At 59.7% G+C, this 18026-nt stretch overlaps 1 protein-coding gene across 1 annotated transcript; it reads left to right on the top strand.

Annotated features, from left to right (window-relative positions):
• The first annotated feature begins 867 nt into the window (after nt 1–867).
• Nucleotides 868–17159, top strand: SLC38A5 (solute carrier family 38 member 5). The gene is made up of 16 exons (XM_067552191.1): nt 868–997; nt 8975–9172; nt 9410–9494; nt 9733–9848; nt 10259–10332; nt 10441–10533; nt 10700–10781; nt 11054–11136; nt 11266–11324; nt 11578–11715; nt 11909–11988; nt 12326–12426; nt 12689–12813; nt 12991–13135; nt 13275–13378; nt 13494–17159. Exons 2-16 carry the CDS (start codon nt 9072–9074, stop codon nt 13596–13598), a joined length of 1491 nt encoding a protein of 496 aa, XP_067408292.1. The 5' UTR covers nt 868–997; nt 8975–9071; the 3' UTR covers nt 13599–17159.
• Nucleotides 17160–18026: the final 867 nt, after the last annotated feature.

Genomic DNA, 18026 nt, shown 5'->3' with positions numbered 1-18026 from the left:
CCCCTCTAACCACTAGACACCCCCCAACCCCCCCAGCTCTAACCACTAGACACCCCCCCCAGCGCTGGGAAGAGAACCCAGGAGTCCTGGCTCCCAGCTCCCTCCCCCCCGCTCCAGCCCGTCCCCTCCCCGAGCCGGATCTGCCCCACGCTGGCAGGGCCCGCCCGGCCCCGGCCCCGGCCCGGCCTCCCCACAGCGGCCGCGTGGTCCATGTGATCTGATGCAATGGTAACCTGATCCCGGGCCATCGCCCCTCCAGCTCTGCCCGCTCCCCCAGTCCGCGCGCCCCGCCGCCCGAGCCGGAGCCCCTCGGCACCCACGGGTGAGTTGTGGGGGAGGCCGGGGCTGTCAGGTCCCGCAGCCCTGCACCTGGGACGGGGGGATGCGGAGGACGTTGCTTGGGTCGTCCTGACCTGCCAGGGCTCGGCTTTCCCCGGCCGCCGGCCTCTCTCCGTGCGCCATCTGGCCACCCTAGAGCCGGGCGAGAACCCAGGAGTCCTGGCTCCCAGCCCCCCACCCCCGACGCCCCACTCCCCACCCAGAGCCTGGGCGAGAACCCAGGAGTCCTGGCTCCCAGCCCACTCGACCCCACTCCCCTCCCAGAGCCGGGGCAGCGGGAACCCAGGAGTCCTGACTGCGTTTTCCGTCCTCTAAAACAGGTTTCTGTCTTCCAGCCGCGATTCTACCTCTCAGTAGCTGGGAGACCCCCGCCCCCCCTGCCGCCGCCTTTAAATGTTGAAAAGTCGCTCGGCGGCGCTGCACCGTCTCTTTGTGGAGAGAAATGAAAAACTGGCCCCGCGGAGGAGCAGGGAGCGTCCCACCCGCGGTGTTAGTAGGACCAAGTTGCAGGAAGAAGGGCGAACTGGAGCCGCGGTTCCCACCATGGGCTGGGATTTGGGGAGTAACATCCACCCAGGACATAAGTACTCAGCTTGTTTGTAGTAGGAGTGGTATCGTTCTAAGTAACTCTGGCGCATGAGCGGCGTGGATTTGAGTAGTAAGTAGCTGGAGTATTAGTGGCATTGCTTTGACTAGTAACGAGGTGGAGTATTGGTGGTGTCTGGAGCATTAACGTTATCGGTTTGTGGAGTAACTCTGGTGTATTAGTGGCATTGATTTGAGTAGTAACCATGCCGAGCATTAGTAGCTCTTCGGACTCTTGGCAGTGGAGTATTAGTGACACCGATTTGATGAGTGACTCCTTGGAGCCGTGTCCGTTTGAGTTCTGGCCCAGAAACATCCGTGTTTCCCATCTGAGTAGGAACCGTTCCGAGTATTAGTAACTCTTTGACAAACTAGTGGTATCTGTTTGAGTAGTAACTCTTTGGACTGCTAGTAACTCTTCGGAGCGTTGCTGGTGTCGGTCTCCGTGATAACTCTTTGGCGTATGAGTGGTATCGATTGGAGTAGTAACCTGTCAGAGTAGTAACTCGTCGGAGTATTAATGCTACCAATTTGACTAGTAACTCTTTGGCGTATTAGTGGTGTCCATTTGAGTATTAACTCAGGAATACTAGTGGTGTCCATTTGACTACTAGCCATGTAGAGTACTAGTAACTCATTGGCGCGTTAGCGGTATCGCTGGGAGTAGTAGCTCTTTGGAGTATTACTTGTGTCAATTTTAGTAGGAAGGATTTGGAGTATTAGTAGCATTGATTTCCCTAGTAGCTCTTTGGTGTATTGGTATCATTTGGCTAGTAACTCTTTGGAGTAACGGTGGTAATAATCAGAGTAATAACTGTAAGTAGAAATGGTGGCTACAGTGTGGGTAGTGACTGTTTGGAGTATCAGTGATGTCCGTATTCGTGGAATAATGTCAGTGGCTACCATGTTCCTAGGATTAGTGACAGTGTTGGCAGCGTCAGCCAGTGTTTCTAGCATCGAGGGTAACGGTGTTGTAGTATGAGTGACACCGTGAGTAACGGTGTAGCTAACACTGCCTGTAGCACTAGGAGGGGCCGTGTTTGTAATGTTGTCGAGGGTGACGGTGTTGCTAACACGGTCTGTAGCACTAGCAGTAACAGCGTTTGTAGCGTTGTTGAGTGTAATGGTGTGGCTAACACCGTGCGTAGCGCTAGCGGTAACCATGTCTGTTGCACAGTTGAGGGTAATGGTGTTTCTACACCATTCCTTCCACCTGACGCCTCCCTCTTTACATTGTTCCCACCGGGGACAAATGCTGCGGGCTGTGTCGCAGACAACACCCCCACTGGTGCAGGTGTAGCCTGCCAGGCAGGGTGGTTGTGGGAGTGGCTGTAATTATACCAGTGTGCACGTACTCCAAGTGTTATCCCATGGCCAGGCCGAAGGCGGAGCCTGTGTCCCTCCTTATCTCACCTGCCATGTTGCAATTAAGGAGCAGGTGTGGCCGATGGTTAACGAGGCAATTGGCTAACGAGGGCAGGGGTGGGCTGGGAATTGTGAATGGGGGGGATGCACTGTATGGGGAGGGGAGGAAACAGATGGGAGGCGTTGCTGGGCGGGGGGGAGAGTGCTGTGGTCCAGTGATTAGGTTATCTGGTTTCCCAGGCCGCGCGGGGTTTGTAAGGGATACGGGCTTAAACCGCCCCCCCTCCAACCCCGTCCCTTCCTGGTGCCGCCTCAGCCTTTCCCAGCAGGGGCCGCTGTGGAGCGTGGGGCAGGAGCGCTGGGTGTGGGGGGGGGAGGGCAGCAATGCAAGGTTGCTGGGCTCCCCCCTGCTCTGACCAGTCTATGCTGGGTTCTTCTCTCCATGGCTCTGGGAGGGGAGTGGGGTCTAGTGGTTAGAGCAGTGGGGGCTGGGAGCCAGGACTCCTGGGTTCCTCTCCGCCTGCTAATTAGATGTTCCTGCCTCTGACACGCCCTCAACGGCTGCTGACTGTAATTACTTCAGTGCCCCCCAGGATATTTTAACGAACACAGGAATAATTACAGCCAATTAGCCACGAGGCCTAAATTAAAACTTCCATCAGACGCAAACCCCAGAGCATCCCGGCCCGATGAGGAAGACGAAAGCAGGACACAGCCACGAGACGCGCCCGCCACCAGCCCTTATAGAGACATGAATCCCAGCGGCTTGTGTACACACACACCGCCCGCTGTGTAAACTGTGCAGCTGCCGGCTGGAGCGTCCTGCCCCCGCACCCCAGAGCACCCCCAGCTGGGACAGGCCGGGGCCGGAGTAGCTGGGTCAAAAGGGTTAAAGCATGCAAGAGTCCTGGCTCCCAGCCCCCCCAGCTCTAACCACTAGACCCCACTCCCCTCCCAGAGCCAGGGCGAGAACCCAGGAGTCCTGGCTCCCAGCCCCCCCAGCTCTAACCACTAGACCCCACTCCCCTCCCAGAGCCAGGGCGAGAACCCAGGAGTCCTGGCTCCCAGCCCCCCCTCTAACCACTAGCTATGTATGTTTCATTGGTGTGTGTGTGTGCGTTCCTGCTGCCCCCTGCTGGAGGGGATGAGCCCTGGTGTGTGTGTGTGTTGGTTCATGCGTCCATGTTGTGTTGGGAGGCAGCGGAGGGGCGTGTGTGTGGATTGTGTGTGGCAGGGGACTGGCAGGTGTGCGATTGCATTGGGGACAGCTGGTCCTCTGTGTTGTGTGTGTTGGGGAGAGGTGTGTGTATGTGTTGTGTTGGGGTAGGAGGTGCATGTTGTGTGCTGTTGTGTGGGCAGGTGTATGATTGTCCTAGGCATAGCCGGCTATAGGTGTTGTGTGTGTTGGGGACAGGAGGTGATGTGTGTGTGTGTTGTTGTTCTGGAGGGTGAATTGTGGTGAAGATCCAGGAGGCTGTCTGTTGGGAATACTTTAGTGTGTGTGTGTTGATCTCTGTGTTTGTGTGTTGGTCTATGTGTGTTGGGAATATTTGTGCGTGTTCAGGATACTTTTTTGAGTGTGTGTTGGTCTGTGTGTGTTGGCCGAAGGAGGGGGTGTTGTGCTGAAGGGGGTATTGGTGTGCAGGGCCAGTGGGCTGAGTGTTGTGTTGCGTGGGTGTGTTGATCTGTGTCTTTTGCTGCAGGGGTGCTGTTGTGCAAGGCCAGCAGGCTGTCTGTGTTGTGTTTTGTGGGTGTGTTGTGCTGTAGGGGGTATTGGTGTTTAGGACCAGCGGGCTGTGTGTGTGTTGTGTCGATCTCTGTGTTGTGCGTGTGCTGCAGGGGTGTTGTTGTGCAAGGCCAGCGAGCTGTGTGTGTGTGTTGATCTGCGTATTGTGGTGCCCAGTGTGTGTGTGTGTGTGTTGATCTGCGTGTTGTGGTGCCCAGTGGGCTGTGTGTGTGTGTGTTGATCTGCGTGTTGTGGTGCCCAGTGTGTGTGTGTGTTGATCTGCGTGTTGTGGTGCCCAGCGGGCTGTGTGTGTGTGTGTTGATCTGCGTGTTGTGGTGCCCAGTGGGCTGTGTGTGTGTGTGTTGATCTGCCTGTTGTGGTGCCCAGTGGGCTGTGTGTGTGTGTGTTGATCTGCCTGTTGTGGTGCCCAGCGGGCTGTGTGTGTGTGTTGATCTGCCTGTTGTGGTGCCCAGTGGACTGTGTGTGTGTGTGTGTGTTGATCTGCCTGTTGTGGTGCCCAGCGGGCTGTGTGTGGGTGTGTTGATCTGCCTGTTGTGGTGCCCAGTGGGCTGTGTGTGTGTGTGTTGATCTGCCTGTTGTGGTGCCCAGCGGGCTGTGTGTGTGTGTGTTGATCTGCCTGTTGTGGTGCCCAGCGGGCTGTGTGTGTGTGTGTTGATCTGCCTGTTGTGGTGCCCAGCGGGCTGTGTGCTGTTTGCTGAAGCCTGTGTTGTGAGACCGCCCCCCTTCAAGTTTCCCAAGGCCGGAGGGTGTGATTGGCCGGGGCTGGCGTGTGCGTGTCTTGGCGCGGGTGTGCATCTGGGTGTCTTGGCGCGCAGTGTGTGACCGCCCCTCCCCCCCAGCTGACACCCCCCCCAGATCTCCCCGTCCGGCCTGTGACCCCCGTTTCCTGCCTCATGCCCCGGGTGAGTGTGAAGCGCCGGGTGTGGGTGTGGGTGTGTGTACGGGAGTAACACAACCCCTGGTGCAATGCCACCAGGCGGTTGCATCAGCTGCGTGTGCGTGTGCGGGGGGGCGGCAGAGACCTGGGGGAGACACAGACAGACGGACGGGGGGGGGCAAGGACTCATCACTCCCCCAAAACAAGATCACACCCCCAGCCCCCTCACTCAGCGGTGGGAGGATGGGGGTGAAACTGGCCAGGGGGGCTCTGGAGGGGGGGCACGGAACCCACAAATTCGGGGGGGTCAGCCCAGGAAGGGGGGGGCGAGCTGAGGGCTGGCAGTCCGAGACCCGGGAGGGTGGGGGGCTCTGGTGTGGGCTAGTTTCTCTCTGGCATGTCAGTAAATCCCAGCACCCCCCTTCTACAGCCCCCCCACATCCTCCCCTCCCCCTCGGGAGCCAGCAACAGCCACGTGTTCCCATCCCGCCTGCAGCTGCCTGGCAGGGAGCCCGGACTCCTGGGTTCTCTCCCCGGCTCTGGGAGGGGAGTGGTGTCTAGTGGGTAGAGCGGGGGGGGGGCTGGGAACCCGGACACCTGGTTCCCCCCCATCTTCCTGCCATTAGTGGCCCTTCTCCTCTGTCCCGGGAGCGGCCCTGTCACCTTTTTGCCTCAAATTTCAGCTGACACCATTTTGATTCAGTGACTAGCTGGAAGTTGGGGGGCCGGGGTTTCGGGGGGGGAGGGGGGGACAGGAACATCAGACGGGGATGGGCACATGGCGACCCCCGGCACTTTCTTCCCCTCCCCGCGCCGGGGAGAGAACCCAGGAGTCCTGGCCCCCAGCCTCCTGCTCTGGGAACATAACCCAGGCTGGGGCTTCGCCCTGCACCCCAGGACCTTTCTCAGGGCTGGGCCAGGGTTAACCCCTCGCTGTCCGGACCCCAGTGTAGTTTCGGGGTGCTGTGAGGTGGGTCAAAGGTTTCCCAACCACCCCAAAGCCTTTAAGGGAAGATCTCTGCGTAAGGGTAAAGTGCCTGGAAGGGACCCCAGGACTCTGGGAGGGGAGTGGGGTCTAGTGGTCAGAACGGGGGGGCTGGGAGCCAGGACTCCTGGGTTCTCCCCTGGACCTAGTAGTGGGGCACCCTGGGGCCCCAGTAAGACCAGCAGCCCCTCGAGGCCTTGCCACACCAGTGCTGGGCCCCTCCTGGCCGTTCCCCCAGTCTGGGCTTCCCGGCTGTGGTGAGTCAGTGGGAGGGACTGGGAACCTCAGGCTGGGGCTGATCTGAGCAGGGAAGTAGAATCCAGGTGTCTGGGCCCCCAGCTTCCCGCCCCTCCCTCCCGGCTCCCCTGTGATCTAACCACTAGACCCCACTCCCCTCCCTGGGGAGAGAACCCAGGAGTCCGGGCGCTGCGGGGCGCAGCCGTCCTAGAGGTGCAGACATCAAAGCTAAGCCCCAGCGTGTGGGAAACGCAGGAGCAGGCACGGGACCAGCTTCCCCACTTAGGGGGAGCCAGGCGCCTTCTCACCCCACCCATCCGAGACGGGCACGCAGCCTGCCCCGGGCGGCGGCTGTTCCGTGTGTTCCCCGCCGCTCTGCTAATTAAGACATCAGCCACTCGCTCACTTCCCCCCCTGCACTCTAACCCATCAGACTCCACTTCCCCCCCAGAGCCGGGGAGAGAACCCAGGAGTCCTGGCTCCCAGCCCCCCTTGCTCTCACCCACTAGCCCCCCACTCCTCTCCCTGCACCGTGTCTTTGGTGGTGACATTCTCTCTCTCCCAGCACGGAGGGCACGGGTTTTTTCGTGGGCGGAGAGCTAACCTAGGATGTGAGAGTCCCGAGTTCAACACCCTGCTCTTCCTGTGACCTTGAATGACTAGCTATGCCTCAGTTTCCCTATCTGAAAAATGGGGGAGGTGGCCTCTTTTTGCTGAGCTCATTACATCCGCCCGGTCTCCAGATCTGTGGGTGCCGCCCGCCCCTCTTGGCCAGGGCTCTGCATTGGCAATGGGTTCAATTATTGCTTTGCTCTCGGGGGGGGGGGGGGAGGGAGGTCGGTCATGCGACGACCCCCACCCCAGGTTGTTGGTGTGGCAGCATGGATCAGGTGAGGTCTGTCCAGCGGAGATCGGGGTGTTATTAATGCCAGCGGACAAAGCCTCATTTGTAATCCCGTGTCTAATTCGGTCACCCGTGTTAAGGATTGGGAAAAGAGCTTGCCCATTTTACTGCACTCAGTGTGCTCACATGTACTCAGTCACCGGGAATTAGACACCAAAACATGTGTGAGGAGCCGGGCCCGACTGACTCGGAAATGGGACGTTTCACAGGTTGGAAAGTGGGTTAATCGGGACGTCTGAAACGTACAGCGATCGAACCTTAACAATGGACGTTTTACGAAAGGGCAGATTCAGAAATTTGAAAGATCAAGATGAGGGAACGTGGTTCGCCGGACAATTCACAACGATTTCAGAACTTGATGGATTAGGACGTTTTAAAGGGTGAATTTTCAAGAAAGGGGCTAAATTAGGAAATTTGAAATGTCAAGATCAGGAAATTGGCTGGATCGGCAAATTCAAAACGAGGCTTGGAGGAATGAAGACGTTTAAAAATGTGAAATGTCGAAAAGGAAATGGAATTTTTAGAATGAGAAGAAAAGAATTATTGAGGAAATTGGAAATTTAAGCAAATTTCAACATCAAGCTACTTGATGCGTTAGAGATGTGGCCATTTAAAAATTAGAAAAATGTGATTAATTAGAAACCTTGAGATTTCGAAAGTTGAAAAAGCGAAAAGGACGTTGGAAATGTCCAAAATGACCAAGTTTGACACTTCAAATATCAATAACTCGGGTTAATTCGATACATCGACATTTTGCTGTTTTTAAAGTATTTCAACTGGGAAATCTGAAGTTTCGAAATGAGAAAAATGGATTAATTAGAAATTTGGACAGTTCAGAACTAGAGCAAAAGGTTCATCGGGAAAAGTTAAATGTCGCACATAGAAAGGTGGGTCAGTTAAACCATTTAGAACTGGAATATTTGATTTGTTGGAGAATTAGCTGTTTCAGTCATAGATCCTTTTGATTATTTAGGTAAACTGGCAGTTCAGAAATAGAACTAGTGTTTTCATTAGGAAATCTGAAAAGTCAGAATTAGATTAATAACGGGACATTTCAGACAGAGAAAGAATTCATTAACTGGAAAAATGGAGGCTTTGAAATGAGCAAACTAGAAGTAGAAATGTGGGCATTTCTAAAAATAGAAAACTTGGCTGCGTCTAAAAAATTGGCATTTCGAATGTAGGGAGATAAAGGGAAAATTTGCTCCAGTGGCAAACTGCAAAATTCAAAGCAGGAAATCGGCTTGGTTAGACAAAGCGACGTTGCAAAACTAAGAAAATGGGCCGCTTAACGACAACCGACCCCAAAATTCCCTGAAACGTTTGGGGTGAAAAGTCTCCGAGTGAGCGAAAAGGCCAGTTTTCAATGGGGGAAAAAACCCCAACTTTTGGATGCAAAATCCTTGGCTTGGTGTCCCCTCGGCCACGTGGGATAAACACAGATTGCAGCTGTCGCCATCCCGGGCCACTGTTCAATCAAGACGTGTTGTGCTAAGAGATCTGCCCCAGAGGTTATTTCTGGGAGATCCCGGGTGATACCGGAGCTCAGGTCGGAGGATCCCGGCTGGTGCCTCGGGCCTTGAGATCTATGAATTCTTCATGAGGGGGGGAGACAGAGAGGGAACCTCAGGGTGGATCTGTGGCCCTGAAGCATCTGTTAGTGGCAAATCTTGTGTTCACGCCACCCGCCTTCCTAGGAGACCGTCCCCCCCACCCTGCTGTAACCAACAGACCCTGCTCGTGCTGTGGAGAGAACCCAGGCGTCCTGGCTCCCAGCCTCTCTTGCTCTGACCACTAGACCCTGCTCCCCTCCCAGAGCTGGGGAGAGAACCCAGGCGTCCTGGCTCCCAGCCCCTCTCGCTCTGACCCGCTCAGTGGTTGCATTACTGGGGTGGGGCTCCCTTGCTGATCGCGTCCCTTTCTCTGGGTTTCTAGGTGGGAAGGTGACCCAGGCACCGCACCCCGGTTGTGATCTCTGACCCCCCCGGTCTCTCTCCCCCCCCGACACCACGTGCACACTCCAAACCGCCCCATGTCCACCATGGAGCTGCAGAAGATGGGGGAGCAGGAGGGGCAGGAGATGTTAAACGGGGCTGTCCTGGAGGGTGAGAAAGCCAGCAGCCTGGAGGATGGGTGAGTGCCGGGCGGGGCGGGGGCTAGTGGAGGGGGAGTGTGATGGGGGGCGATTGTGGTGAGTACCAGGGGTACTGGGGGGCTATCGGGATGAGTACCAGGGGCTGTCGGGGGCAGAATGGGGGGGCGTCCCCCCGTGAGAGCCGGAGGGTCTAGGCGGGAAGCGACCGGCGAGCTGAGCTGGGGAAGGGACCCAGGCGTCCGCAGCCGTCTCACCCTGCCACCCTTCCCTTGCAGGGACCCCCCGGTGGAGACGACGGCAGCCGAGCAGGAGGGCTTCCTGCCCCACGCCGCCGGCAAGAAGCTGACCCACTTCACCGACGTAAGCAGGACCCAGGCGGCCGGGCCCCTTTGGCCCGTCCCTCGCCTCTTTGACCCTTTCCTTGGCCCCTGGCCTTTGATCTCTCCCTATTCCTTCACCCCACCTGCCCCGTCCCTCACCCCCACAGTCCCCCCCCATCTTGTTGCCCTGTTGATCCCTGCCCCGTCTTGCCCTCTGCCCCCCGCCCTCCTGCCGGTTCTCAGCCTGCCCCGGCGCTCTCTCCCTCTCTCGCCCGCAGTTCGAGGGGAAGACGTCGTTCGGGATGTCGGTCTTTAACCTCAGCAACGCCATCATGGGCAGCGGCATCCTGGGCCTGGCCTACGCCATGAGCAACACGGGCACCGTGCTCTTCATGTGAGTGCTGCCCCCGCGGGGCACTGCCCGGGGGGAGATGGCAGCCCGGGGGGTCCCGGAGATACACTCCTTCTCCGCTAGGGGCGCCGGGCGAGGGAGCTGGACCAGACGGAGCTGGGAGCCAGGACGCCTGGGTTCTCTGCCCGGCTCTGAGACAGGAGTGGGGGCTAGTGGTCAGAGCAGGGGGCTGGGAGCCAGGACGCCGGGGTTCTCTGCCCAGCTCTGGGAGGGGAGTGGGGTCTAGTGGTCAGAGCAGGGGGCTGGGAGCCAGGACGCCGGGGTTCTCTGCCCGGCTCTGGGAGGGGAGTGGGGTCTAGTGGTCGGAGCAGGGAGCGGCTGGGAGCCAGGACGCCGGGGTTCTCTGCCCGGCTCTGGGAGGGGGTCACAGCTGCCCACCTTTCTCTTTGCAGCGTGCTGTTGATCTGCATTGCCCTGCTCTCCTCTTACTCCATCCACCTGCTGCTGAAATGTGCTGGAGTCGTAGGTGAGTGAGCTGGGGAGTGGCAGGGAAAGGAAAGGGGGGGATGGCTCCTCTGGCCCCCCCGGCCTCGCGCTGACTCTCTCTGGCTCTGTTCCCTTTTGTCCTGCGTAGGGATTCGAGCCTACGAACAGCTGGGTCTCCGGGCGTTCGGTCCAGGCGGGAAGGTGGTGGCCGCTGCTATCATCTGTATGCACAACACGGGAGGTGAGAGTCTGCTCTAACCACTAGCCCCCACTCCCCTCCCACAGCTGGGGAGAGAACCCAGGAGTCCTGGCTCTGGGATCCCCCCCTGCTCTAACCACTAGACCCCACTCCCCTCCCAGAGCCGGGGGGGAACCCAGGGGTCCTGACACTGGTTTTTCTCTTGCAGCCATGTCCAGTTACTTGTACATTGTGAAATACGAGTTGCCTCTGGTGATACAGACGTTCCTGGGTCTGACGGACAGCACGGAGTGAGTGGGATGGCACGGGGAACAGCCCTGGGCCCCCTCCCCGCCACCCTGCAAGCCAGCCCCCCCCCACCCGGCGCCCCTGGAGGGAAAAAGCCCCATGCCCCATTCCTGCCCATAAATGGGGACCCCTGGGTCTCCTGTTCACATGCCCTCCCTGCCCGTGTCCCCTACATCCAGCCTATCGGACCCCACTCCCCTCCCGGAGCTGGCAGGGGACCCAGGAGTCCTGGCTCCCAGCCCCCCCTGCTCTAACCACTAGACCCGACTTGCAGGGCCTGGTACATGAACGGCAACGTGCTAATTATCATCGTCAGCATCTGCGTCATCCTGCCCCTGGCGCTCATGAAGCATCTCGGTGAGTGTGCGGCTGGGCGGGGGGGTGGGGGAGGCAGGGACGGGGGGGGCTGTGTGGGGCTGGTGGTCCCTGCTGGCGAGGATCACCCTGCGCTGGGAGTGTCTCACCCTCTCCCCCTCCTCCCCACAGGCTATCTGGGGTACACCAGCGGGCTTTCTCTGACGTGCATGGTCTTCTTCCTCATCTCGGTGAGTCTGTCCCTGCCCCCCCCACACACACCACTGTCTCTCCCCCGCCTGCCTATCAGGCAGGGAACCCAGGAGTCCTGGCTTCCCGCCCCCCGCAGCTGTAACCCACTGGACCCCACTCCTTTTCTGAAGCCGGGGATGGAACCCAGGAGTCCTGGCTCCCAGCTGCCTGGCCGGGGGTGAGGGAATCCCCCGGCACCCCCAGCTGGGGGAGGGGTGTCTCTCACTGACCCCCCCCAACCCCCTCCACCAGGTGATCTATAAGAAGTTCCAGATCCCCTGCCCGCTGAACGGGACCGAGTCGGCAACGCCCCTGGTCTTCTACAACGGGCACAATGCCAGCGTGGGCGGGGACGAGTGTACCCCCAAGACCTTCACCGTCAACTCCCAGGTGAGAGCGGGGCTCGTGGAGGGCAGTGGGGGATAGTGGTTAGAGATGGGGGGCGGGGGGGGGGTGAGCCAGGATGCCTGGGTTCCATCTCTGGCTCTGGGAGGGGAGTGGGGGCTAGGGGTTGGGGCTGGGAGCCAGGACGCCGGGATTCTCGCCCTGGCTCCAGCTGTCAGCCCTTCCCCTCCCTCGGCAGACGGCGTACACCATCCCCATCCTGGCGTTCGCGTTCGTCTGTCACCCGGAGGTGCTGCCGATCTACACCGAGCTGCGCAGGTGAGGGGCGGGGGCAGCATCCTGGGGGGAGATGGCGAGGGGGGCACAGCCGGGTGGATTCAGGGAGACTGAGTCACTAACGCTGTTGTTATTGGAGCGCACGGGGCTGGAAGCCAGGACTCCTGGGTTCTCTCCCCGCCTCTGGGAGGGGAGCAGGGTCCAGTGGTTAGAGCAGGGGGAGGTTGGGAGCCAGGACTCCTGGGTTCTCTCCCCGCCTCTGGGAGGGGAGTGGGGTCTAGTGGGTAGAGCAGGGGGCTGTTGGGAGCCTGGACTCCTGGGTTCTCTGCAGCCGGCCCCCTCGGCCAGGTGGCGTTTGACCCATCTGTCCCCCGCTCAGGGCCTCCAAGCGTCGCATGCAGAACGTGGCGAACGTCTCCATCCTGGCCATGTTCATCATGTACCTGCTGACGGCCATCTTCGGCTACCTCACCTTCTACGGTAAGGGGCCGGACCCAGCGTGGGGCTTGGCCCCTCCAGCTGGGGGCGGCAGAGACCCCTCCCCACGTTTCCCAGGGCCCGGCTCCCCCCTCGCCGACCCCATTAACTACCCCTTCTGCCCACCCATTCCCCTGCCGCAGTGGGTGCGTGCCCCTCCCACCGGGGTCCCCCCCAGCAGCCCCTCGGTCCCATGTGGGGCACAGCTGGGCTCCCAGCTAACGGCCATCCCTCTTGCCTCTGTCCGTCCTTCCGTCTCCCGCAGGGAACGTCGAGTCTGAAATGCTGCACACGTACAGCAAGGTGGATCGCCTAGACCGGCTCATCCTCTGCGTCCGACTGGCTGTGCTGGTGGCCGTCACGCTGACGGTGCCCGTGGTTCTCTTCCCGGTACGTCACCTGGCTGCCCCACCCCAGAGGCGGTTGCGTCTCAGCGCCCCGGGGAGCCAGCCCCGGGCGGTGTTACATGTGGCCGTTCCCCAACTGCCCCACCCCAGAGCTGGCTGCCTCTCCGACCCAGGCAAGCGATCCGCCTGTCTCTCAGCTCTCTCCTTGTCTTCCCACCAGATCCGCAGAGCCATCCAGCAGCTGCTCTTCCACGGGAAGGATTTTAGCTGGGTTCGGCACGTGGGCATCGCTGTCTGCCTTCTAGTTGTTGTCAACCTCCTGGTCATCTTTGTCCCCAACATCCGGGACATCTTCGGAGTCATTGGTAAGTCCCTGGCTTCAAACAGGCTGGGGATCGGCCCTCCAAGGCGAGCCATCCCCAGGTGGCGTTATGTGCGGCTGTTCCCGAGCTGCCCCACCCCAGAGGTGGCTGCATCTGAGCCCTCTCTCCTCTCTCTTCCCAGGGGCCACGTCCGCCCCCAGTCTCATCTTTATCCTCCCCAGCATTTTCTACATCCGCATCATTCCCAGTGAAAAAGAACCGCTGAGATCCAGGCCAAAGATCCAGGTACCAGCCGTTGGGGGGCGGAGGGGGAGGTGCCGTGCTGCAGGGGGTGGGGGGCTCGGCGGGCAGGCGCCGTGCTGTACTTGGAGGTCTCACCTTCCCCTCCCCCCCCCTCCAGGCTGCCTGTTTCGCCGCCCTCGGTTTCATCTTCATGGTGATGAGTCTTGGCTTCATCGTGGCTGACTGGGTGACGACTGGCCGGAGCAGCGCCGGGGGGCACTAACCCGCCCCCACGCCCCCCCTGGCACAGACACATGGACCCCACTGGGCTGGCTTGGGGGCCCAGCCATCGCCGGGGAGAGGGCACCGCGGCCTCCCATTGGTTCTCGCTCTGCTGCAGCCGTGGCAACGCCGGTGCTAGGGCCCGCCCATTGGCCGACTGTCACCGCGGCAACGCTACAGCTCCTGGCAGCGACTGGTTTCCACAGGACCAGTGCGAAGGCCCTTCCATTGGCCAACTGTCACCGCAGCAGCGCTACAGCTCCTGGCAGCAACTGGTTTCCATGGGAACAGTGTGACGGCCCTTCCATTGGCTGACCGTCACCGCGGCAACGCTACAGTCCTTTGCAGCTGCTGGTTTCCATGGTGCTAAGGCCCTCTTATTGGCTCCCTGTTGTCATGGCAGCCACCGGTTTCCATGGGACAAAGGCCCTGATTGTGCTGTCGGCACCATGGCGATGGGGTCCCTACAACTACTGATTCAGTGGCTACAGTGCAACCGGCTTCTCCTTGGCTCCCTGTCGCCATGGCAACATGGCAGGTTCCCAGGGGAACAACACCAGGCCTTTGTTGCTGAGGCAATGCTTTGGTCACCGCTTGCGGGAGGGCTCACTGTCCTGTTACCATGGCAACCGTCCCCTCCAGAGGCAATGCCTCCCGCCTTTTTGGTTCCCATGGAGACAGGACCCCCTGCCCGCTTGTACTGATCCCCTGGCATCAGTCGGAGAGGGACTGTGATGCCGACGGTGCCGGGGTGGAGGCCGGGTGTGTCTGTGGTGTCCCCTGGGGGACAATCTAATTTATTGCTCTTATTTAATTTGGAACCGGCAGGCAGACCAAAGAGCCAAGCCGGGATCATGGCCCCCCAGGACTCCTGGGCCCCTTCCCCGGCTCCAGGAGGAGAGTGGTGTCCAGTGGTTAGAGCGGCGGGGAGGAGGGACTGGCAGCCAGGACTCCTGGGCCCCTTCCCCAGCGACAGGGCTGCGGACTCTCCGCTTTTTTGTGCCTCAGTTTCCCCACCAGGGGGGCGGAGGCGTTTGACCCTTGCGCGTCTGTGCTCCCCCAGGGCCGGTGGAGACGCTGTTACTGTTACAGGTAACGGGGAGCGGGGGAAGGGGCGTGAGCGTCCCGTGGAGCTCAGGACGCCTGGGTTCTTCCTGGGACCCCTGCCTTCCTGAGCGGGGGCTGGGGGGAACTGTGTCTCTTCAGGCCTGTTTGCCCACCTGAGACGGTCCCAGCTACATTGCAGAACTCCCCCCACATCAGCCGCCTCCCCCCATCACACAGGGGAGCCGATTGATCCCCCCCTTTCATTTGGATGTTTCGGGGGGGGGGTAACCATGGGTCTTGTTTCTCTTTACAAACTACCTCACCACCCAGAGACAGGCCCAGCCTCTCTCCACCCCCACGCCCCCCCGATCACTAACGTCGTTCGCCCCCGCCCCTTTGGGGAGCGAGAGGTGTCGGGGGGGCACCCCATTGATTGCTGTGGGGGGAAATCGGGGGTACAAGCGCCCCCCTCAGAGCTGGAGACGGTTCTGTCACCCCCCTAGAAAAACCCCGACACCACCCCTGCCGCACGGGCAAAGCGGCAGCTAGTGCCTTAAAGTCCCTCCTCTGGCCTCCCGAAACCCGTCCCCCCGCATTCAACCCCAGCCCTGGTGGCTCTGCCCTGGCCATGGCGGACTCACTCCCCCCAACACAGCCCCCCCATCGCCGGATTTGCAGCCCAGTCCTTCTCCGGACATGTCCCCTGGAGAAGGGAACCGCAGCCTGTCCAGACAGGACCACGGCCATTTTATGGGGTGGCCAGTGGCGGAGGGGGCTGCCCTTACTCGACAGGCAAGAGATCCCACCCCGCTCACGAAACAAAGAGCGATCTAGGGCGGACAGGCCCTTCGCTCAGCCCTGAGCCCCATGTCGAGCCGCCACCAGTATAACCACTGGTGGGTTTTACTGGGATGATTCCATCCCAGTGCAGCGTAGCCTGGATGCAGTTATATTGGTAGAAAGGGGCCCTACATATAAACAGGACTCCTGGGTTCTTGCCCCGGCTCTGAGAGGGGAGTGGTGTCTAATGGTTAGAGCAGGGGGTGGGAGCCAGGACGCCTGGGTTCTAGCCCCAATGATGAAGCCCCATACCTCCCATGTTCCCCTTCTCCTCCAGGAACGGGTTCCCCCTTCGTACTGGTATAACTGCGTCCATGCTGCAGCAGTCACGTCGCTTTGCCATGCCCAAGAAAGCAACACGGGGCACCTCCAATTTGCGCTTTAATTCTGGAAGGAAACACCTGAGCAAGAAACCAACATTTTCCGGCTTTTTCCTTCAGCCCCCCTCTCAAATACAAAAACCTCGGATGGGAAAGTCTCCCCATTTCAAACAAAAATCCCTCCGGGTTGAGATTTCTCCAGGAAAGCAGGCGGGCTGGGCTGGCTTCTCTTTTGTCATCAGGGAAATGTGCGGAAAGGAAAGGCTGTTACTGAAGGAGATAAATAAGAGAGAGTCCTTTTGGCTAATCCAGGGTTGGCCCAGCTCGCGCTGCAGCGCCCCAGGAATAAATCAGAACCCCCCCGATTCCAGGTCTGGCACGGAGACTAAGAAAGCAGTGACGTTTTCCAAGCCCGGCAGGGAAAATCCCCCCAGATTTTGGCTGATGCGACAATCCAACCAAATCAGAGGGACAAGGAGATAGTATCTTCCCTTGGACCACAAGAGTTTCCACAGAGGTCGTCTCCTTCTCCAAGGCGTTGGTTCTCCCCCCAGATCCCCTTTAAAAAAATGTCCTTTCCCAGAAGGAAAAACAAACACGACCACGTCTGAAAGCGGGATTTCTTGCACCCAAAATGAGACGTGGGAAAGTGCCGCTTGCAGGGGAAAACTCGCCCTGCTGGAAAACGCCACGATCCGAGGGTTCGAAAACTCGATTTTTCCTTTAATAACCCTCAGGACATTTACCAAACAGTCGAGTTTCTTTTTTGCAGTCGGCGAAACGAACAGGGCCCAGCATTGCCTGTGGCTTGTGTTTAGCCCTGGGGGACGCTGATAAAAGGGTCCTGGGTTGAGATCCCGTAGGGCAGCGGTTCTCAACCTTTTTTTCCTGAGTATCACTCGGGTCAGGTACAGTCAGGTCAAGTACCACTTGACCTGACTGTACCAGACCCGAGTACCACTTGGGAAAAAAAGGGGGGAGGGGACTTTCAGCGGCGTGGTACGGCTTGCGTACCACCCAGCCTTCTTCCACGTACCACCGGTGGTATGCGTACCATCGGTTGGGAACTGCTGCCGTAGGGGATGGCTTCCAGGCCTGGCCCAGTTGAAACAGGGATTAATTCAGGGCCGTCCTGGGTTCATGAGTTATCGCACCGGGGCTGGCTGCCCGGAGAACCCAGGATCTGCCCCGACCTAAAACCCTCATCCCACCAGCCCCTACAGTCAGAGCCTTAGTTCATTGTGCGCACCTGGATTCACATGACTCCAGACGCTCGAGGCTTTATGGACGGGGATAAAAGGGTCGCCCGAAGCAGTGCGGCCCTTTCTGTTGGCACATCCGGCCCAATCCTGCTTCGTCCCCAGCGCTACGGACAAAGCCAGCGCCCCCCTCCCATTGCAGCAGGGAGTCTTTGGGGGGGGGGGAGGCTGTTTCTGGACGGATCTGGGGGGGTGATACTGTGGGGGAGGGGGGGAACTGCAATGTGAAAGTGACGCAGGGAGCTGGTGGCTTTTGTATGGGCGCTCTGGGTTTCAATAAATAGAGATTGGACTTTTGCCCCCGCCTGGGCTGTCTGTGTGTGGGGGTCAGAGACAATGGGGGGGTGGGGAGATTGACATGCTGGGAGGGGGCAGGTTGGGGGGCTATGAAGGGAAGGGGAGGATTAGGGAGGGGGTTATGGGGCAGGTATAAAGTGGAGGGGGGAAGGAAGGGAGGAGGGGGTGGGGAAGAGGATTCACCCCAGAATGGGGCTCCGGCCCTCACTGTACATCACCCACCAGAGACAGCTGGAACCGGCCCCTCCGACCACAGCCTCTGCCCGCCCCCCTGCCGGCAGAGCTAAGCCAGCCTCCTCTGACTTGGGGGGGGTGCGGGTCCCCTGACTCCGGCAGCGTGTCGGCATCAGGAGACACCCCTCCCCCCTCGTCTTCCTCCTCAAACGGCTGCAGCGGAGCCGCAAACCATGACCCCGGGCGTGAGCGACGGCGCCTGAGTCTGCCGAGAGCCTGAGCCCATTGCTTGGCGAGGCAGGCCAGCTCCAGCTGTTGATGGGCTCCCCCCTCGACCCCCAGCTCTGCCAGCACCCCTCACTTCTGACCCGCCGCCCCCCCCGGCTGGCCTGGCCCTGGCTGGGGCCGTCAGCAGAGACCAACTTCTCCAGACAACGGGCGCTGAGCATCGGCCGGTGGTTTTGGTTGGTTTTTTTTTTAACGCTTCCTGTC

This window comes from Emydura macquarii, unplaced genomic scaffold (genome assembly GCF_026122565.2).
Source record: "Emydura macquarii macquarii isolate MOO-44397 ecotype Brisbane River unplaced genomic scaffold, CSIRO-AGI_Emac_v2 contig_1386, whole genome shotgun sequence".
NCBI lineage: Eukaryota > Metazoa > Chordata > Testudines > Chelidae > Emydura > Emydura macquarii.
This window is presented reverse-complemented; position numbering and strand designations above follow the sequence as displayed.